Here is a 23,633-nt window from a genome sequence, read left to right on the forward strand (position 1 = left end):
GGTGAGTCAGATGGATATTAATTACTTACAAAGGTTGGGAGAAGGAGGGAAAACATGGATACAACTAGAGGACCAAGAGATGGGGATTTGAACAAATAACCGAGTGAATAAGCAGTGAATAGAGATTGATCTAGACATAAGTGGTGGCGATGCTTGCATATCCTCCTAAATATCATTTATGAGTGAGACTATGGGTGGTTTTGAGTAATGCTTGCCCGCCCTCCCTATGTATCAACATAGACAATTTCAACAGGATTTAGTTTACCAGGGTGCTGAGCCATAGTTTTGGTTATTCTATGCAGCACATAGTAGTGCTACAGGGAAGGGAAGATGAAAAATTGGTTTATAATGAAAAAAGGCACAACAAACTTTAGAAGTGAAGGGCACAACGCTGTGCAAGCCAAATTCTATTTTTTCATGACTAAAACATGCATAAGATATTCAGTAGTACACAAAATTCTACCAAATGGGTTTTCAAATCTTTCAGTCATAACTGTGGGTCTACAGGAACTATTTTATCGGGATTTTTCACATTTTATATGCTCCATTATTAAATTAAATAAAGGAGACTGTATTCCTAGATGACATAGATGGTAAATTTTTCATCCAGATTGTAAACTCCTTTTGGGCAGGTACTGTATCTACCAACTTCATTGTGTTGTACTCTCTCCCAAGCTCTCTGCCACATTAAGTGCTCAATAAATACCACTGATTAATTGACTATTCAGATAATCTTTATACCTATATGTTCTCTTTTCCCACAGCTCATGCCCTTCACTTGGGTATCCTTTCCAAGAGTGTAAAGCCCCTTAAGGGAAGACCATGTATTTTATTGCATTCTCCTAAAGCACCTGCTCCGTTAAGTATAGAGTAGGTGCTCAATAAATACTCTTTACTGATTGTTATGGTCCACTCTCTTCCCATGCCCTTTTAGTAAAGGTGTGCTATAACAACTCTGCTTTGATCTGGTGGATTGACTGCATTCCACTTTACTTGTGATCCCGTTGTGTCATTATGTGTACTTTGTAGGTGACCCTGATGGAACTGTTTGAGAACTAGGTCTCACGGTTTTCCGGCTGTAGAGAAGGAGGGACTCTACCTTCCCCAGAGACCTTCAGTTTGGAGTTGATCCTGATGGAGAAGCAGCGTGGCTCAGCGGAAAGAGCCCGGACTTTGGAGTCAGAGGTCATGGGTTCAAATCCTGGCTCCGCCACTTGTCAGCTGGGTGACTTTCTCACTTAACTTCTCTGTGCCTCAGTTACCTCATCTGTAAAATGGGGATTAAGACCATGAGCCCCCCGTGGGACGACCTGATCACCTTGTAATCTCCCCAGCGCTTAGAACAGTGTTTTGCACATAATAAGTGCTTAATAAATGCCATCATTATTACACTACTTGCATGCCATTCTCTGCCTGCCTCCCGAAGATTATGCTGGTTTTTCCATTGTGGTTTTCTACTTCTTTGTCTATCTTCATATCATTGGAGGATGTGTTACCTACTTCGCAGAATTTAGAGAAACCATTCAACACCATCCCTGATGGAGCTCTTACCTCTTAGGTTCTGTGAAGCGCTTGCTAGTAAACTGCCAGGCAGAATTTTAGAAATGGGGTGACTTCCTTAAAGAAGAGGATTTGCAACACACAAAGACTGAATGGAAAATGGCACCGTCTTTGACGATAACAAACACGACAATGCCTCAGATACCAGTCTTTACGTGCACATGATCCCAAAGGTTCATCCGTGTTTTTGGCCACACAGGCTTTCAGGGAACAGCTCTCCATCAGTAACATCGCCTCTGAAGCCTACATGCCAGGTGTTATTCTCACCTTCTCCTTTGCAATCCGGATCTGCCGTAAAGAGCCATTTGGATCACCGCAAGCCAGACTGGGTTGTCTGCTGCTGTTGTCCTCCTTGCAGGCCCCAACTATACCCCAAACCCTGAGGTTGCGCCTCACTGCATTTTTAAAATGTTTCCTCTGCTCTTCTGACTTCTACCTCCCATATTTCCTTTTTCCTATCTTCTTCATCAAATTTCCCTTCCTAAAGACCGGTTGATGCATCAAAGTCAACTGAATTAAACTAATTCACTAATGAAAGAGCCGGAATTTAGGAAACTGGGGTCTAACTATTAGAAACAACCTTGTCAGCTGTGTGACTTTGGGCAAGTCACTTAACTTCTCTGTGCCTCAGTTCCCTCATTTGTAAAATGGGGATTAAGACTGTGAGCTCCACGTGGGACAACCTGATCACCTTGTATCTCCCCAGCGCTTAAAACAGCTTTGCACATAGTAAGCACTTAACAAATACCATCATCATTATTATTATTAAAAACCTGAAAACAGGTTTCTTGATGTGGCTTTAGGTAAAATTCTAGGGGATCGTGGAAGCGCCATTGTAGCTGGCAGAACAACTACAAAAAGAAATTAAATAGCAATGGAAGCCTATTCTCCTCCCTAATATGTCTTTAAGGCATCATCATTTTAAGAAATGGATTACTTCTGAGGATTGTTTGGGTTTTGTTTTTCTTAAACACCACAGTTTTAGAGGGATCCTTCAAAATGAAGGGCACTCTCTACTGAGACATCGTGATTAGTGCTTACAGTTATTTTTCTTTAGATATCAAAACTGTTCTTTAGCCTTTCATCCAAACCCCCAATTATTTTTGATCTATGCGACCCCATTAACATTTTGAGTTTTTCTCTCTTTGGAGTTCCTTCGGGATGAGGTAACACTTTTTAACTTTGAAATGAAAGCAGATGTCTTCAAAGCATGTTTCCGTCCTAGAAATATAATAGCTCAAGTGGCGGCACACCACCCGGAAATGCCTACTTTGTACTTACGTCGGGCTTTACAAACACCTCATCAATCCTCTCAACACCTCTGTGGGGAAGTGAGGTGGCAGACATGATCAGCTACATTGTTCAAGAGGGGTGTGAGGCACGGAAAAGTTGATAGCAAAAGGTTATAAGAGCCAATCAATGGAAGAAGAGGAAGCATAATTCTGGTCGGTGCTGAGTCTCAAGCTGGTACTCTCTCCGCTAAAAATTGTTATCAATTGATGGCACTTATTGAGCACTTACTGTGTGCAGAGCACTGTACTGGGAGTGTGGGAGAGTACAATACAACAGACTTGATTGACTGAATCTTGATTGGATTCTCCCAAGTGTTTAGTACAGTGCTCTACACACAGAATCAATCAATCAATCATATTTATTGAGCACTTACTGTGTGCAGAGCACTGTACTAAGCACTTGGGAAGTACAAGTTGGCAACATATAGAGACAGTCCCTACCCAACAGTGGGCTCACAGTCTAGAAGCTTTCAGTACGCTTTCAGTAAGACCGATTGATGAAAATCCTTAATAAGAATAACTGCACTATCCGTTACACTCACTGAGAGCAGGAAAGGTGTCTACCAACTTTACTGTATTGAAATCTCCCAAGCATAGTCCAGTGTCCTGCACAAAATAAGCCCCACTGACTGATTGACTGTTGAGTGCTTACTACGTGCCAAGCACTATACTGAGAGCTGGGATAAATACAAGTGAATCAAATAGGACACTGTCCCCGTCCCACATGGAGCTTACAGTTTAAGAGGGAGAACGGGTAGTGAATCCCCATTTTACAGACGAGTAGACTGAGAAGTGAAGTGACTTGACGCAGCAGCCAAGTGGTGGAACCCTGATTACAAGCCAGGTCCTCTGACTCCCAGGCATATTCATTCATTCATTCAATCGTATTTATTGAGCGCTCACTGTGTGCAGAGCACTGTACTAAGCGCAAGTTGGCAACATACAGAGACGGTCCCTACCCAACAGCGGGCTCACAGTCTAGAAGGATGCTGTTCCCGCTACATCAGACTGCTTTCCTTAGTGTCTGGATACCAGACTGTCGCTGCGGATTTCTCCCAACGATTCATCCATCGCCAAACCACATTATTGGAGATGGGGGAGTAAGTCTGGGATGGGCCATTTGGTCTCCTTGCAATTTTCAATCAGTGGTTCCTAAAGAGGGGTCTATCGGGTTCTACTTCTTCAAGAAAAGTCTTCACACGAAATGCCACACGAAGATGCATTTGAAGAGCTATCGGGTTCTAAATGCCTTCACACGAAAAGCCACGCAAAGATGCATTTGAAGAGCTCCAACAGGCCATTTCACCCGTATGAAAAGTGGAGTTTTCAGCAGATTGATCATGAAAGTTTCAAAGGATATAAATGGAAGTGGTTGGTCACAGGCAGTAACAATCATGAGTCATGAGTAACCCATCCAAAGGCTACTGTACGCTGGACCGTTGCATTTTACACCGAACTGTTAATTGAGTGCTCTGACATTTCACTTAGCGTATGATAGTGGAAGCATTAGCCTGAAGGGTCTTTGTGAAACTTAGAGCTCATTAAAAATTGAACCCGAAATGAGTGTTGACTCTTAACAAATATAAACAATGACAAACTGGTTTAATTAACTGTCTTCGGGAGAAGTCTGAATCTGGGGCTAGATTTAATGCGTTGCTGCTAAGATTGGTTGGGAACATCTCCTTTTCCATAATATGATTATCCAAGTTTTGTTGAACGTGTACCGTCTCTCAATTGATCAGCTGATCCATCGCCTTCCCACTGAAAGAGGGTTACATTAAATATTTCTATTCATCCCGGGGTTGAAGGGAGAGGGGTATAGAGAGGCGTCTCCCTAATAGTAGACGAGAGAGGTAAGTGTTGGTCACCTCCCCACTGGGCATTATGGGTTTCGTGCCCTGATTGGCTCCACGTACACTGTAAGCTTAGTCAAGTCCATCCACCACTTTCTGTATCCACAGTTGTGGACCCTACCTTAGGACTCCGACTTGTAATAATACTAATAATGTTGGTATCTGTTGAGCGCTTACTATGTGCTAAGGTGATCAGGTTGTCCCCTGTAGGGCTCACAGTCTTCATCCCCATTTTACAGCTGAGGGAACTGAGGCACAGAGAAGTTAAGTGACTTGCCCGACGTCACACAGCCGACAAGTGACGGAGCCGGGATTAGAAACCGTGACCACTTGTACTTCCCAAGCGCTTAGTACAGTGCTCTGCACACAGTAAGCGCTCAATAAATTTCCAGACTGTGAGCCCGCTGTTGGGTAGGGACCGTCTCTATATGTTGCCAACTTGTACTTCCCAAGCGTTTAGTACAGTGCTCTGCACACAGTAAGTGCTCAATAAATACGATTGAATGAATGAAATACGACTGAATGAAATACGACTGAATGAATGAATGAATGACTGAATGAAACATCTTGTGCTCTGCCCAGGAACTGGGGCAAACTCTTCCCTTCCATTTAGAAGTACCATGGCCTAGTGGCAACAGCCCAGGCTTGGAGGTCGGCGGACTTGGGTTCTAATCTCGGCTCTGCCACTTGTCTGCTGTGTGACCTTGGGCAAGTCACTTTCCTTCTCTGTGCCTCAGTTAGCTTACCTGGAAAATGGGGATTAAGACTATGAGCCCCTTGTGGGACAGGAACTGTGTCCAACCTGGTTACTTTGTACGTTCCCCAGTGCTTAGACCACTCACTCATTCATTCAATCGTATTTATTGAGCACTTACTGTGTGCACAGCACTGTACTAAGTGCTTGGGAAGTCCAAGTTGGCAACATATAGAGACGGTCCCTACCCAACAGCGGGCTCACAGTCTAGAAGGGGGAGACAGACAACAAAACGAAACATATTAACAAAATAAAATAAATAGAATAAATATGTAGAAGTAAAATAGAGTGATAAATACGTACAAACATATATACATATATACAGGTGCTGTGGGGAGGGGAAGGAGGTAAGGCGAGGGGATGGGGAGGGGGAGAGGAAGGAGGGGGCTCACTCTGGGACCAGTGTTTGGCACACAGTAAGCATTTAACAAATACCATTTTTATTATTATTATTACTATCATTATTTAGTCCTCCCAGGAACACCCCATCCTCAAAATCCTCCAATGGTGACCCGTTCCTCTCCGCATCACGCAGAAACTTCTCAGCTCTGGATTTAAGGTTCTCAACCAGCTCTCTCCACATAGTTATTCACATTCCTCCCCCATTACAATCCAACCTGCATACTTGGCTCCTCTAATGCCAACCTACTCACTGGGTTTCACTTGCGTCTTTCTTGGTATTTAACCCCTTACTCAAGGGATCCCTCCTATCTGGAACTCCCTTCCCCTTCCATATCCAGCCCACGACTACTCTCCCCATCTTCAAAACGCTTCTCAAATTACACCTCCTCCAGGAAGGCTGTCCCTGAATAAACTCTCCATCTCCCCATCCTAATTCCCTCTTTACCTTCACTTCAATACTTCAGCACCTCCCATCAATCGATCGTATTTATTGAGCGCGTACTGTGTGCAGAGCACTGAATTTGAATCCTTACTCCCTAAGTACATCTTCTATCTCCCCACTTCTGTCCATACCACTTATGTACATAGCCTTCAATTCTGCTGCTTTCCCTATCTGTAATTTATTTTAGGTCCTGTCTAACCTTCCAGACTGCAGGCTCATTGAGGGCAGGGAATGTCTACCGGCTCTGTGGCATTGTAGCCTCCCAAGCACTTTGCACAGTGCTCTGCAAGCAGTAAGCGCTGAACAAATATCATTGATTGATTAATCTGTTAGATTGTAAGCACTTGGAGGGTAGGGCTTGTGTCTACTAACTCTATTGTACAATCCCAAGTACTTCGTAGGGCATTCTGCACAGAGTAAGCTCCTAATGAATACTAATGATTGACTTATATTTTTTGCTGGGTGGAGAAATCGGGCTCATTGTACTTTTCCTTCAGAGGTCTTTCAGATGCTTCCCATGTATAAACCGACTGCAATACTTCCTTTGACACCAGAAAAATATGTTGGTCTCAGAGAGAAGAAGAACCTCATCCAGCCTTCCCATTGTTTCCCCGTCACCCACTCCTGGGAAAGGTTTGGGATTTGGCTGCCTCAAGCCCGGAGCAAGTTCCCTAAGCAGTTTCAACAGCCTTGTGTGACTCTGGTGAATCAGTGGTTCAGTGATAGTCACTGGGGGACCAGGGGAAAACCTTTTGCAATCAATCAATCAATCAATCAATATCCTTTTTGGTACACTGCTGGCCTTGTCCTCCATGGGACCAGGATTATACTTGGATACAGGGCTGAGCCAAAGCTGGCCCTGGGCCAGAATGCAGTTGGGAGGACTCAGGAGAACAACAAATCTCTAAATATTCAATACCTCAAGTCCAACGGGCAACAAAGTCTAAATCAGAGTTGCTTCTAAAAATCTAAGTCAACCTTAATGATCAAAAACGTGTATTATGGTTAAAGTCAGGGCCACATTTAGAACTGGGTCTAGGGTGGAGAACTTGGGAGTTTAGGGTAACCTGGCAGAGTTGATGCCTGGTTTACTTGTGGACCGGGCTGTGAAACACTGGACAGTTGATTTGCTGACAGTGAAACTTTGGGAGTTTGAGTTTGGACAACATGACGCACAATCAAGGATGTTATCTGATTCCCTTGGGCTTCACACAAAGGTGATGCATAGCTCTACGGGTTCACGAGCATCTGTTCTTCCTGTCTTCGGGACAGTTGTCTAAGTGGCCTCTTTGGATGGCCAATGTCCAGACATCCCCCTTTACTAAAGCACTTCAAAACTCATATGGTCTTCATCGAGGCCTGTTTTAACTTTTGTGAAGAAGTGCAGCGGTCTTTCTCTGATTTACGGATCAGTCGACGGTCACAGGGACATTTTTCCAAGGGCAAGTCACTTCAGGATTCTCACCCTAGCATTCTATCTACACACTTTCCTTAGCACAGAATTGCTAGACTGGTCTGAGCTAAGGGAGCGCAAAGAAGATACAGTACTTCCAAAAGTATTTTTGTGGGGAGCAGAAGAGTAGATTGGGGGTAAATTGGATAAAACGCCAGAAGACTAAAATAAATTGCTTAGGCCAGAAGCAATGGAATCTGTAACAGCCGTGTGAACAGGCAAGCCTTTCGAAAAGCGGAAACAGTTTGAGGGATGTGACTTGAGCAATACAAAGCTTTGTCAGGTTTTTATTGTGAAGCCACATTCCCCATGACTGAGTGGGATCCAGTTTTATTAAATGAAGGCATAAAACAACTGCTACATGATCTCTTGATTTGAATGATCTGGCTGAATTAGAAATTGAGTTTAGTGTCGGAACTAAGGGAAATACTAGGGTACCGGCAGAAAAAACCAGGTATCGTTTATAGGTACCCAAATACGCTTTCTTAAGCTCCTTTACTTACTCAAGAAAATTAAGAGGCAACAATGATGACCAATCACTTTGCATTATTATAAAATGCCATTTCCAACCTCTACCAATTAGAAGCAGCGTGGCCCAGCGCAAAGAGCCCGGGCTTTGGAGTCAGAGGTCATGGGTTCAAATCCCGGCTCTGCCAACTGTCAGCTGTGTGACTTTGGGCAAGTCATTTCACTTCTCTGTGCCTCAGTTACCTCATCTGTAAAATGGGGATTAAGACTGTGAGCCCCCCGTGGGACAACCTGATCACCTTGTAACCTCCCCAGCGCTTAGAACAGTGCTTTGCACATTGTGACAGTGCTTTGCACATTGTAAGCGCTTAATAAATGCCATCACTATTATTATTATTACCAATGACACATAGGGATGTTTCAGGCCTACCAATTCTCCACTGGAATTGTGTTACATAACTAAAGAAGTTGCATTTTTGCCTTGGAAAACTTTCATCCTGGAACACAGCCGTGAAGCAACTTGGGCTTCCAAAGGAAAAACTATAATAAAGCACCTCCTGGCTAGATTGTGGTTCAGGTTTTTGATGGCGAACAGCAGAAAAGATGAAATGTTTTGATTAACCCCTCAGGCTGATTGAGTTAGCATTCACAAAATGAAATAACCTACACATCACATACCCTCTCTTAGCTGGTTGTTTAGAATAGAGGCATGAGTCACCAGATTTTATTTTAGGAGTTGGGCAAGGAGTTGGTACTTTCCCCCCTGCAAGATATGAAAATGACGAAACTTAAAAGCGGAGGCAGACTGACAAACCCGATATCGGATGCTAGATCGAGAATTCCCTTTGTTCTGTGTTTCACCTTGGTGGGCATGAATGATAAATCACTTCATGCAAAACTCTATTATTAAACTAAGCGGCAAACTACGGTATAAAAAAACAGGGCCCTTACAAACAAAACAACACACACAAAAAATGGCTGACATCGGAGGCGATAGGCAGGATTAGATCCTGCATGATTTCAAGCAACAAATAGATCCCTCAGGGAGTTGGGGGGATTAATATATTTTTTTTTCTCTCAGACACTGCTCGGAATTAATGAGGGTACCTGCAACAATGCTGGCGAGCTGCTGAGTTCTGGTGATGGGATAGATGGTGCGTGCCTGAACGATTGCTGAAGCTATTTTCTTGGCATGCCTCTCCTCCCCGTATGTTCTCAGGATGGACGTAAGTGTCTGTTGATCTAAAGCGTTCACAACATCGCCAGCGGTGGGCATGTCAGGGTACCTACGCACAAGAAGAGCCAATTAGTTCACTGACGTCAGTTTTCATTGACGAGAGGTGCGGCTTCAGAGCACCGAGACAAAGTCAAGCGCACACATACACACACCCTGCCGATCGGTGTCTTTGAGGTTTTAAAATAAGAGGCAGCGAATCGTGCCCGAAAAGGGACAGTTACTCCCTGTAAATCCCCTCTTGTACTTCCAGTGGATTTGGGTCATATCGTTAATTGGTTACCAAGGAGGTAGGACCTTCCAAACTTGTTCGTACAAAAAGAAAAGCAGTCATACGAGTTGTTTCATTCAGCTCCAGTACTGTACAACGCTCAGTTTCAAGCACTTTGCAAGCTGAAATGATCCTCTGGAGATCTATTTTATTCATTCATTCATTCAGTCAGTCATTCAGTCATTCATTCAATCATATTTATCGAGCTCTTACTGTGTGCAGAGCACTGTACTAATTACTTGGGAAGTACAAGTTGGCAACGTAGAGAGACAATCCCTACCCACCAACGGGCTCACAGTCTAGAAGGGGGAGACAGACAACAAAACAAAACATGTGGACAGGTGTCAAGTCATCAGAATGAATGGAAATAAAGTACTTTAGTCATCTTGAATAGTTTTTCAGCTTAGAAGGGGCTATTTTAGATTTAATCTAGCGATAGATGCAGTGATCATATGGTAGGTTAGTGAATACGTTTAAGTGTTACTAACTGAGATCCATCAGACATTCCAAAAGTGAAAGAAAGTGGTGCGACAGTCTCCATCACTATAATCTCCTGTGTAATGACAATGGGTGGGTAAGAGACACATTTATCCCAAAGCATTATATAAGTTTAAACTGCGGTGCAAAGCGTCAACATAGATCGGCTCAACCTCTCCTGGCAAGACTGTGAGCCCATTGTTGGGTAGGGACCGTCTCTATATGTTGCCAACTTGTACTTCCCAAGTGCTTAGTACAGTGCTCTGCACACAGTAAGCGCTCAATAAATATGACTGAATGAATGAATGAATAAAAGAGGAACTACTCAGAAACTCCAGATGGAAACTGTGATGGGCAAGAAAGAAGAGAGTCTCTTCAAGACTGAAACTTACAAAAAATACTAGAATGAAAAATGGCATTCAATTTCCAACTGGGCAGTTTTTTCCCGGTTTTTCTACCAGAAAAAAAGGGGCCAGTGTTTTTCTAATGGTAATAACTGCTTAGGATTTTCCTTTAATGCCTTAGTGGAATGATGGTCCATCTGACAGGACAATACCTGCAATGCAAAACTGGTTAATTTAAAGCCCAGAAAAAAAAGTGTGTCACCCTCAGAAGCACTAGCAGTCCTCTTAGCACAGAGTAAGCACTTAATAAATACTATCATCATCATAATAAGGCATCTTTCTGTTTATTAGAAATCCCTCTTCTTGACTTGACATCTCCTCTAAGCTTGCTCTTGGCCCTGCTTAGCTTAAAGGGTGGTAGCAATGAAAAGTTGATACTGTTTCCTTTATTCTTATATTGGTCCTTAATCACTGAAAGTGTACAGAGCTAATTAAGTGAACATATTCATTTTATTTAAGAAGGTCACATAACTGAATATCTACATTTGCTTCACATTTTATTTCCACTGCACAACAACCTCCATTTCAAAAAGATGTAGTTAATGGTCTATTACTTTCTTGCTCTTGTAAACCCTTTAGTGGCAGGGACCACATCTTTTATTTCAATGGCACTCTATTAAGCAGCATGGCTTAGTGGGAGTCAGAGGTCGTGGGTTCTAATCCCAGCTCTGCCGCTTGTCATCTGTGTGACCTTGGGCAAGCCACTTAACTTCTCTGTGCCTCAGTTACCTCATCTGGAAAATGGGGATGAAGACTGTGAGCCACACATGGGACAACCTGATCACCTTGTAACCTCCTCTGGGCCTCAGTTACCTCATCTGTAAAATGGGGATTAAGACTGTGAGCCCCCTGTGGGACAAACTGATCACCTTGTAACCTCCCCAGTGCTTAGAACAGTGCTTTGCACATAGTACGCACTTAATAAATGCCATTATTATTATTATAAATCTATTGTACCCTCCCAATCACTTCGTGCAACATTCTGCACACAGTAAATGCTCAATGAATGCCAATGGCTTGTCCTACTGAGAGCTCACTTCCTCCAGGAGGCCTTCCCAGACTGAGCCCCCTCCTTCCTCTCCCCCTCCATCCCCCCGGCTTTATCTCCTTCCCCTCCCCACAGCACCTGTATATATGTATATATGTTTGTACATATTTATTACTCTATTTATTTTACTTGTACATATTTATTCTACTTATTTTATTTTGTTAATATGTTTCGTTTTGTTGTCTCTCTCACCCCTCTAGACTGTGAGCCCGCTGTTGGGTAGGGACCGTCTCTATATGTTGCCAATTTGTACTTCCCAAGCGCTTAATACAGTGCTCTGCACACAGTAAGCGCTCAATAAATACGATTGAATGAATGAATGACAATGAGGCTCACAATCTAAGTTTGATGGACAAGACACAAAGAATGACTAATTATCAGGTTTAAAGGAGCAAGTATAACAAATACAGTAGAGTGAATTGACTGTTAGCATGCCTGAACTGAAGGTTTAAAATCACTCGAACATCCCCCACGAGTTTCGTGTGAGCTTGTAAAAGTTGAGAAATGCTTACAGCAGATTAAGAACTTTGAGTTGGTCCCAATAAGAGGGAGACTCACAGACAACTGGGTTTGATGGCTGGAACAGCAGTCCTTGGGTCCAAAGTTATGGGGATTATTTCCCCTGGAAAACTGACTAGCCTTGAGTAAGAGACTGTTCCTGAACTTTAATGATTTACCCTATAAAATGGAGCTAACCGTGGACCAAACCCTGTCCTCCCCTGACTTTCCCATCACTGGAGACAGCATCACCATCCTTCCTGTCTCACAAGCCCATAACCTAGGCATTATCCTTGACTCCTCTCTCTCTTTCAACCCACAGATTCAATCCATCACTAAATCCTGTTGGCCCCACCTTCACAACATCACTAAAATCCACCCTTTACTCTCCATCTAAACTGCTACTTGTTAATACAGTCACTCCTGGATTACTGCATCAGCCTCACTCATACTATCATTCACCCATTTAATGGTATTTATTGAGCGTTTACTGTGTGCAGAGCACTGTACTAAATGCTTGGGAAGCCTCCTTGCTGATTTCCCAGCCTCCTGCCTCTCTCCTCTCCAGTCCATACTTCACTCTGCTGCCCAGAGCATTCTTCTACAAAAACGTTCAGGACATGTCACCCCACTCCTCAAAAAACTTCAGTAGTAGCCCATCCACCTCCATATCAAACAAAAACTCCTCACCATTGGCTTTAAAGCACTTTATCACCTTGCCCCTTCCTCCCTCGCCTCACTAGTCTCCTACTACAACCCAGCCTGCACATTTCGCTCTTTGAATGTTAATCTTCTCACCATACCTCAATCTAGTTTACCTCACCACCGACGCCTCACCCACATCCTGCCTCTGGCCTGGAACGTCCTCCCTCTTCAAATCCCTGCCTTCAAAGCCTTATTGAAGGCACAGACGTCCTTCCCCTTTCCTCCTCTCCCACTCCCTTCTGCGTCCCTGTGACTTGCTCCTTCTTTTCTTCTCCCCACCCAGCCCCACAGCGCTTACGTACATATCTATAATTTAGTTTTTATATTAATGTCTGTCTTCCCCCCCTTTAGACAGACAGTAAGACAGTAAGTTTGTTGGGGGCAGGGAATATGTCTGTTAATTGTTGTATTGTACATACAAGCACATAGTCCAGTGTGCTGCTTGTGGGCAGGGAATATGTCTGTTATTGTTGTATTGTACATACAAGCACTTAGTACAGTGTGCTGCATGCAGTAAACGTTCAATAAATTTGTTATTTCTTCAGGAAACAGCTCCTTGGATGCATAATATAATAATAATAATAATAATAATGGCACTTAAGTGCTTACTATGTGCAAAGCACTGTTCTAAGCTCTGGGGAGCTTACAAGGCGATCAGGTTGTCCCATGGGGGGCTCACAGTCTTAATCCCCATTTTACCGATGAGGTAACTGAGGCACAGAGAAGTTAAGCGACTGGCCCAAAGTCACACAGCTGACAAGTGGCGGAGCCGGGATTTGAACCCATGACCTCTGACTCCCAAGCCCATGCTCTTTTCACTGAGCTACGCTGCTTCTCAATATGGATTGATTTAATATTTACTAGGTTCTTACAATGTCGTAGGAACTCAGCGAGACAGTAGGGTCCCTGACCTCAAGTAGTGCACTTCTACAGAGGGCTATAAGATCATTTGAATTTGACAAAGTTATCATGTCAGTTTATAGGAAGCCATGCAGATGGAGCATTTAGTGCAGGTCACATATCAACTTTATCTGAGATACCAAAAGATGGCAGAAATCCATGAGACCATCATTCATCTAATCCTTCTTTTATCTTTCTTTTAGACCAGGCACACAGACCTAGTGGAAGTGAGAAGAAACAGCTGGATTGAATTTTATCACATGATGATTATGATCATGAAATTATTTTAATACTCTGGTAAAATCAATTTTTCAAACCCTGGAACATTATATATCTATATATATCTATATATATCTATATATCTATATATATATATATATATATGAGCTCAGGGGACCTTAATAAATCCAAATCCACATTTGGATTTATTTATTTATTTATTTATTTATTTTATTATTTATATATATAGGTCCCCTCCCTTTAGCCCAAGACCTCAGGCCAATATAGTCCCCTAAGGTACCTATAATAATATTATCCTGGTCCACCCCAGAGGAGTGTACAGTCTAATGTTGATCCCAGGGACTGGATCTGGGGAACTTTGAAAAGCTATCTGGGAGGTAGTGGGGGAATGTAAGGGGGATTTGGTACAGGCTTCTTAACAAAATCTTCTCCCTCCACATGTTTTTTTTTTTTAAATCAGTCTAGAAATTATTTTCCTATTGTTTACTGTTGGCTTCTTCCTAAGCTTCTGTTGGATTCTTCCACTCTCCAATTAGCAAAGATACCAGGATGGTTTTCTGTCTGACCCATTCCTGGGTAGGGAGGAAGGAATCCTTGTTTAGGTATTGTTTTCTAAGCTCACGAATGACCACTGGGTTTTGGAGGGGTGATAGAACAATTTTCCCTTCATAGTACTCACCTTCCAGGGTGTTGGGAATAATTTGGGAAGAAATGACTTTTGGGACAAAAGGGTGAAAAGCCTCCACACCTTCCCCTCAAAGGTGCGGTGGGGAGACCTTAGCTTTGATAGGGAGTGAGAAAAAGATCTTGGGCTTCTTTTGCTGAGGAGTGCATAGTTAGTTCATGTCATGTCTTGAGAGGCCTAAAGCCTGATCCATTGCATGTGGTAAATTATTTCCCGCTCTCCAACCAACATCTGGTTATAGGCATCATCGGTAGGTACTTTCAATTTAAAATTAGGTTAGGTTTTCAGGGATTTCTCAAGCAGCTCAGGCCAGAGTCCATATGGCCAGCTAGTTTAGGATTGATTTCCAGGAGGATGGTCTGTTAGTCAGTCCTAAAACCCTTCAGGAGTCATAGACACCATGTGAACTCTCCCTCCATATTCAGTGGTTACTTCTCTCTAGTTAAGGTCCCCATTAAATCCTGTTAGTTTCTCCTGCCTGTTTGTGGGTGCAGTGCTGTTATGGCCTCTGGAGATTATACAGTGCTATTAATGAAATCCTGGGTAAAATTTCTAGGTCCATGTCTTCCTCTGACATTCCTAAATTCAGATTGACAGGGACCCGTCCTGGTTTATGGGTATACAGCAATGCAGCCCCCAGTTCTGTCCCGGGAGACTATATTTCTCCTCCAAATCCTAAGCTTGTAATAGCCAAAGAAACAAAGCTGACTTATTATGCATGGGCAGAGTTAGATGTGGGGGTTTAATGGGAATTCTGCCGTCTAGAAAGGAAATTAAATTCAGAAGGTTGTTCAGAAATTGATTTTACGTTGTGAGAAGAAATGTTTTACCAATACTCACCTGCCACTATCCATCCTCATGTCCAAGGGGCCATCCTTTCGCAGGGAAAAACCTCTTTCAGGAGTATCGAGTTGCATAGAGGAACATCCAAGATCCAGAAGAACTCCGTCCAGACTTCCTGGCTGGACTCCAGCTGACAGTAACAAGGTCTCGGCTTGGCTAAATTGGCCTAGCAAAGCTCTCACCTGATTTCTGCAAAAGAATTACAGAAATAGAGATATATTTTTAGTCAGCAAAAAATATTTCCCCTCAGCAATTAATATACACAGTATATTTATTCACCTCCTTTAGAATAAAAAAACAAAACCCTACAAGGTGAAGCAAAACCGAAGTAATGAAAAACATTCCTTTTCTTATCCTGAATGTGTCTAAATGTAAGCATATACATCCAGCACATACAGCGATGGGAAATGGGGTGACTTTAAAAAGAGGCCTCTAGATCCAAAGAAGGAAAAACAAAATTGTTCCAGGCAGAGCTAGAAAAGGCCATGATGCAGTAGGGCAATTTCAAACAACAAAAAAAATAAGTTCCAGAGCAGAACAGCTCCGATGAATACAAGACCTACCTTGATGTTCTGCTACAATCAGAGTTCATTGGCAATGAAACAGCACTGCTCACCACTAAATCATACATAACCTCAAGGCTGCTAATGACAGAAAAATAAAGAACAAAATCCACCTGGAAACATACCCAGAGAATAGCTTCACACATCGACAATAGGGAAAGAGAAAAATAGCATCTGATAATAATAGTAACGTTGGCATTTGTTAAGCGCTTACTATGTGCCAAGCACTGTTCTGTGTGCTGGGGTAGATACAAGGTCATCAGGATGTCCCACGTGGGGCTCACAGTCTTCATCCCCATTTTACAGATAAGGTAACTGGGGCACAGAGAAGTTAAGTGACTTGCCCAGGGTTACACAGCTGACAAGTGTCATCTAATTAACAAGCTCATTTAATTAACAATGATGAGCAGCGTGGCTCAATGGAAAGAGCCTGGGCTTTGGAGTCAGAGGTCATCGGTTCAAATCCCGGCCCCGACACTTGTCATCCGTGTGACTTTGGGCAAGTCACTTCTCTGGGCCTCAGTTACTTCATCTGTAAAATGAGGGTTAAGACTGTGAGCCCCACACGGGACAACCTGATCACCTTGTTACCTCCCCAGCGCTTGGAATAGTGCTTTGCACATAGTAAGCACTTAATAAATGCCATCATTATTTGTATTATTATTATTACACATTCAGCATCCTACTTAGACTGGCTGAAATAACGGACAGCTGAGGGCTACCAACCAGTAAAATGATATGATGCACGTCCATGAGCGTATCCAGGCCAGGAAAGCTAGCCACAATTCGTAAGTAAACAAAACCCTTAGAAAATATCCTGGAGCTAACTAAGCTCTATCCAAGAAAACCATGTTTCATCTATTAAGGAAAAGTATTTATTAAGTGTCAAAAGTATTCCAATGGGATAAATACTAACACTAGCAAAAATCGACTTGCTCATGATCCATCTGGAAGTGGCTTGGACAGTGGTGGCAAATCTCCTATCTAAATGGTCTGATAAGCATATTGTCTGCAAGAAATGAAACCGATGAAAATGAAACCGAATCAATTATTCACCATTCCAAATCCATTCAGGGACCCTCACTTTCACTGAGATTGTATATGGTAACTTTATCTGAGGAAACGAAGGCTGCATATATATGTATAGCGCAAGTAGATAAAACCCTTCATTTTCAAAGTTGATGATCTGATGATAAGACCCCATCCATGCACGCAAAAGTGACTGAAAAGACTGGCATGTGATTAAGAAATCCTGCCACACTACAACTTAGAGGTTCATCTGGGATGGTTCTCCGGTGAGGAAGGATGCTTTTGTCTGAATTCTTTTTTCTAACTACACCATTAATACGGAAAACCGAACTATTCATCATTCCTCTTAAACCCACTCTTCCTCCTACCTTTCCCATCTCAACTGATAATTCTTTTTCCCTACGGTCCACACCTTTGATACCATCTTCAAATCCTTTCTGTCTCACAGCATTCACATTCAAGGTTCACCTTGGTTCTTTGTACACAACAACTTCCAGCTCCTTCTCTTTCTCGCCATGTAAAGAACTACCATCATGATATAAACTCCGGTCATATCACAGAAGTTTTATCAGCTTCCTCGTGAGTCTCCCTACCCACCGCCTCTTCACTCCTCCGATCAATGCTACCTGTTGCATCTTGACGAGTTGCTCGGCCCATATTTTTCCTCCTCTCAAAATCCTCTTCTGGCTTCCTGCAACCCGCCTCATCAAATAAAAATCCTTAGAAGGCTCTCCACCAATTCTCCCACCTCATCTTTCTGTTTGTTTCACTTTTCATTCAATCATATTTATTGAGCACTCACTGGGTGCACTTGGGAAGTACAAGTCGGCAACGTATAGAGACGGTCCTTACCCAACAACAGACTATTCCTCACTTCATTCTCTTCGTTCCTTTCAAACTAACCTAATCTCGCTTGACTCGTCACCTTCCATTTCCCCACTCATGCTATTCCCCTGGCACAGCACTCCTTCCCTTCCTAAGTCCAACAAAGCAGAGCTTTCCCCAAATTCAAAGTCCTCCTGAAATCCCTCCTCCTCCATCGAGCCTTCCCCGGTTAATTTCCAACACCCTTGGACACATCGATCCATCACCCATCATCATCAGTGGTATTTATTGAGTGCCTCCTGGGTGCAGAGCACTATACTGAGCATTTGGAAGAACGAAAGACAACAGAGCTAATGAAGCAGAGAAGAGCGAGCTCCATTTGCAAAATATGCAAGTAGATCAAAACACCACTGAGACCAGTCAAAAATGTAATGCCAAATCTCCGTGATCCTGTATGTTATACTGGTCTGTGCGCATCAGAATAAATGGGGCCCGGAGTGGACCAAAAATAGTTCTGCCATGATGAGAACACATGTAACCAACAGAAAAGTGAATCAGGATAGCAACATCAGCCTTGATGTAACTAATACAGGAAGTAGGATATAGTAGATCAGTTTTCCTGTGGGACAAGAGTTTTTTAAAAATCCCGTGTTAAGGAAAACTCTGCTGCCTAATTCAACTATTCCAATCCTGGGTGCATGCAAGCAAGCCATTCCTTCCGATACTACACTACACCGTAACCAAACAGGTGTGGGGTATTGGAAGGATGCTCCCCAATTCTCTAACAATCTCCCCTAATTCTTTAACCAAAACAAGTGGGAAACAAGCATTGCACCGAGAGACTTTGCACGGCATTGCAGCAAGTTTGAAACAACCTAGATCATGATTAAGCGCTTACTACAGTGCTCTGCACACAGTAAGTGCTCAATGAATACGATTGAATGAATGAATGAGTTAAAAGGTAGGATAACCATCTACAATTGATGAAAGTAGCATGGCTCAGTGGAAAAAGCCCGGGCTTTGGAGTCAGAGGTGATGGGTTCGAATCCCAGCTCTGCCAGTTGTCAGCTGTGTGACTTTGGGCAAGTCGCTTAATTTCTCTGTGCCTCAGTTACCCCATCTGTAAAATGGGGATTAAGCCCCACGTGGGACAACCTGATCACCCTGTAACCTTCCCAGTACTTAGAACAGTGCTTTGCACATAGTAAGTGCTTAGTAAATGCTTGTACATATTTACTATTCTATTTATTTTATTTTGTTAATGTGTTTTGTTTTGTTGTGTGTCTCCCCCTTCTAGACTGTGAGCCCGCCGTTGGGTAGGGACCATCTCTAGATGTTGCCAACTTGTACTTCCCAAGTGCTTAGTACAGTGCTCTGCACATAGTAAGCGCTCAATAAATACGATTGAATGAATGAATGAATTAAAAAAAAAATTGAAGAGACGTCTTAAAGACTGACTAGAAGACCAATCTAATGGGGAAGCAGCTTGGCTCAGTGGAGTCAGAGGTAATGGGTTCGAATCCCGGCTCCACCAATTGTCAGCTGTGTAATTTTGAGCAAATCACTTAACTTCTCTGTGCTTCAGTTACCTCATCTGTAAAATGGGGATTAAAATTGTGAGCCCCCCGTGGGACAACCTGATCACCTTGTAACCTCCCCAGCACCTAGAACAGTGCTTTGCACATAGTAAGCGCTTAATAAATGCCATTATTATTATTATTATTACCAATTAAAAATCTCCCGGGTCATCAGGGGTTTAACAAAACCCCGAAGTCACTCAGTAGCCTTCTCGAAGACCCACTAGGGAAGGCTGAACTTCAGGGTTACATCTTGCCCACGTATGAATGTCAAAGAATGGAACCAACAACCTGAATTACAGGAGCCACACTATAACATATAAGTGAACGCAGGAAATGTACAGCTTACTCAGTCCACAGATAAGACAGTTCTCTAGCTACTTAACCAAAAACAGTGTCCTGATCAGAGACCCACCCTGAAGATAATCCACAAAATCTCGGTAAAACAGTTGAAGGACTCCAACAGAGCCTCTTCACATGTTTGTTGAACTCACTCAAATGTTTTGAATGATAGTTCGCTATGAAGAGGAATCGCACCTCACTCCAGACAAAAACCTAGCCTGTAAAGTTTTGAGTATTCCAAAGTTGAGGATATTTGGAAGCCCAAACCTCTAAGTATCATAATATAGCACTAAGATAAAGAGGTCAACTACAATGGGAAATGACATTATTATTTTAGACCTGGAAGTATTTTTATCCATTAAATGTTCCTCTGAATATGTGCATTATTTTAAGCTACAGTGCCAAAAATCAATACAGTATTTGTCACTTTGACATTTCTATCTTTCCATGACGAAAACAGAGATCAAGAAAATACCAAAATAACCCCTAGAGTCTGAGGGTCAGTGAAGAGTTGTTTCCTACAGAATCCTCATCGGTGTATTTCCATTTTTCTCCCCAAGTGCCTAACATGGAAGATTTAATGCCATTTTTTAATGGCACTAAACCTTTTCGGAAGGTTTAGGGGATTGATTGAGGTTTACATCCACATGAAAATAAACAATTCTATTGCCAGAGAAAATGGTCCCAAAAAGTGACGGAGGTGTACGGTGGAAGTGATTCACCCTGTGTTAATGAAGTAACTAGAAAGGGTGGGAAAAAAGTAAGGACTTTCTGTCTTCTGCTGAAAAAGTGTGACTTTCTTATCTCCCCTAAACCACTTCACTTTAAAGTCAACAGTGATGGGTAATAACTATTTTTTTTTAATCACGCTCAATCTCTTACAAGTATAATAATGGTATATTTACTGCAGCCTCAAATTATACTTTAAAGGCAGAATACCCAAATAACCTTAAAGGAAACTGAATCTCTGAATACAAGAGGTACATTAGCCAGAAAAAATATAACCCTCTAAGTATTGTAACAAGTAGTCCCACGGGCACTTGTCACGCCACTACATTAAGACCTCTGGGAAAGAATAAGTCAAAAAGCTTAGTAACAGAAACAAAATTAAAAACAGAACGTCATCCAAGACATTACCTTGGTCTTTAACTTAAAAAAAAAATAGAGGCCACAATGATGAAGTATATCAGTGAATATGGAAACAAGCTAGGGCAGCAAGATACCCAGGCAAGGACGAACTCAGCACAATCAAGAGAAATACAAAGAACTAGCAGACCGTTCATTCATTCATTCAATCATATTTATTGAGCGCTTACTGTGTGCAGAGCACTGTACTAAGCGCTTTGGAAGTACAAATCGGCAACATATAGAGATGGTCCCTACCCAACAATGGGCTCACAGTCTAGAAGGGGGAGACAGACAACAAAACAAAACAAGTAGATGGGTGTCAATACCACCAGAATAAATACAATTATAGCTATATACACTTCATTAATCAAATAAATAGAGTGATAAATATGTACAAATATACACAAGTGCTGAAGGGAGGGAAAGGGGGTAGGGTGGGGGGACTATGAGGAGGGGAAGAGGAGGAGAGGAAAAGGGGGGGCTCAGCCTGGGAAGGCCTCCTGGAGGAGGTGAGCTCTCAGTAGGGCTTTGAAGGGAGGAAGAGAGCTAGTTTGGCGGACGTGTGGAGGGAGGGTATTCCAGGCCAGGGGGAGGACGTGGGCCGGGGGTCGACGGTGGGACAGGCAAGAACGAGGCACGGTGAGGAGATTAGCGGCAGAGGAGCGGAGGGTGCGGGCTGGGCTGGAGAAGGAGAGAAGGGAGGTGAGGTAGGAGGGGGCGATGTGATGGACAGCTTTGAAGCTGAGAGTGAGGAGCTTTTGCTTGATTCAAAGGTTGATAGGCAACCACTGGAGATTTTTGAGGAGGGGAGTGACGTGCCCAGAGCGTTTCTGTACAAAGATAATCCGGGCAACAGAATGAGGTACAGATTGAAGTGGGGAGAGACAGGAGGATGGGAGATCAGAAAGGAGGCTGATGCAGTAATCCAGTCGGGATAGGATGAGAGATTGAACCAGCAAGGCAGCGGTTTGGATGGAGAGGAAAGGGCGGGTCTTGGCGATGTTGTGGAGGTGAGACCGGAAGGTTTTGGTGATGGATTGGATGTGTGGGGTGAATGAGAGAGCGGAGTCAGGGATAACATCAAGGTTGCGGGCTTGTGAGATGGGAAGGATGGTAGTGCCGGCTACAGTGACGAGAGAATCAGGGAGAGGACAGGGTTTGGGAGGGAAGATGAGGAGCTCAGTCTTGGACATGCTGAGTTTTAGATGGTGGGCAGACATCTGGAAAATGGGGATTAAGACTGTGAGCCCCCTGTGGGACAACCTGATCACCTCATATCCACCCCAGCGCTTAGAACAGTGCTTTGCACATAGTAAGCGCTTAACAAATGCCATCATCATTATTATTATTATCAATCAACCGATCAATGAATGATATTTATTTAGCACTTACCATTTTCAGAGCACTGCTCTAAGTGCTTGGGAGAGTACAATCCAACAAAATTAGCAGATGTGATGAATCAATCAATATCATTTACAGAACGCCTACTTCGTGCAAAGCATTGTGCTAAGTCCTTGGGAGAGCACAAGAACTGTAAGCACAATTCCTGCAGTCAAGGGTTTTACAGTCTAGAGGGGGAGACAATTACAGTTAGAGGAAGTGATGGAGAATTTAAATAAGCATGAAAAGTAAGTGCTGCAGGGGTTGTGGCAATGCCAATGCTCAGCTGGCACAGAAGGGCTGAAGTGACAGTTGAGAAGTAAAAGTGGGTAGATTACAGATTTTTTTTATGGCATTTATTAAGCACTTACTATGTGCAAAGCACTGTTCTAAGCGCTGGGGAGGTTACAAGGTGATCAGGTTGTCCCACGGCGGGCTCACAGTCTTCATCCCCATTTTACAGATGAGGTAACTGAGGCCCAGAGAAGTTAAGTGACTTGCCCAAAGTCACACAGCTGACAATTGGCAGAGCCGGGATTTGAACCCATGACCTCTGACAGAGATTACTGGAGGAAGGCCTCCTGGAGGAGGAGGGATCTCAGAAGGGCTTAACAATGGGAGAACTGTGATTTGTGGGGGAGACACAGAAAAATTCCAAGAGGTGATTGATCCCTGCCCTTGAGAGGATTACCCTCTAATGGGGATAAACCAGGAATTCTACATTGTGATGAATACACAGTAGTTAAGAGCTGTATGAAAACAGTATAATTAATTGATACAAGTGAATCTCTCTCCCATGTCCTGCCTCTGGCGTGGAACACCCTCGCTCTCCAAATCCACCAGACAACTCTCCCCACCTTTAAAGTCTTATTGAAGGTACATCTCCTCTAAGAGGGCTTCCCTAAACCCTCATTTTCTTTTTTTCCCACTCCCTTCTGCTTTGCCCTGATTTGCTCCTTTTATTTCACCCTCCCCCACCCTCAGCTCCACAGCACTTATGTACACATTTGTAATTTATTTATTTATATTAATGTCTGTCTTCCCCTCTAGACTGTAAGCTCATTGTGGGCAGAGATTGTGTCTGTTACATTGTTATATTGTACTCTCCCAAGTGCTTAGTGTGAACATAGTAAGTGCTCCATAAATATGACTGATTGATTGTTTGTGAGCCAGCTGTTGGGTAGGGACCGTCTCTATATGTTGCCACCTTTACTTCCCAAGCGCTTAGTACAGTGCTCTGCACACAGTAAGCGTTCAATA

General features: G+C 43.0%; 1 protein-coding gene across 2 annotated transcripts in view; it reads right to left on the minus strand.

Moving 5' to 3' along the window:
- METTL15 (methyltransferase like 15) overlaps nt 1–23,633 on the minus strand; it is a 187,101-nt gene that overhangs the window by 12,877 nt on the left and 150,591 nt on the right. For both annotated transcript variants that reach the window (XM_038765174.1, XM_038765172.1), the window contains exons 4-5: nt 15,527–15,718; nt 9,332–9,510 (exon numbers count right to left, since the gene is read on the minus strand). In XM_038765174.1, coding sequence (XP_038621102.1) covers nt 9,332–9,510; nt 15,527–15,718 — 371 coding nt within the window. The remainder of the gene's footprint in view (nt 1–9,331; nt 9,511–15,526; nt 15,719–23,633) is intronic.

This window comes from Tachyglossus aculeatus, chromosome 22 (assembly GCF_015852505.1).
Source record: "Tachyglossus aculeatus isolate mTacAcu1 chromosome 22, mTacAcu1.pri, whole genome shotgun sequence".
Classification (NCBI taxonomy): Eukaryota; Metazoa; Chordata; class Mammalia; order Monotremata; family Tachyglossidae; genus Tachyglossus; species Tachyglossus aculeatus.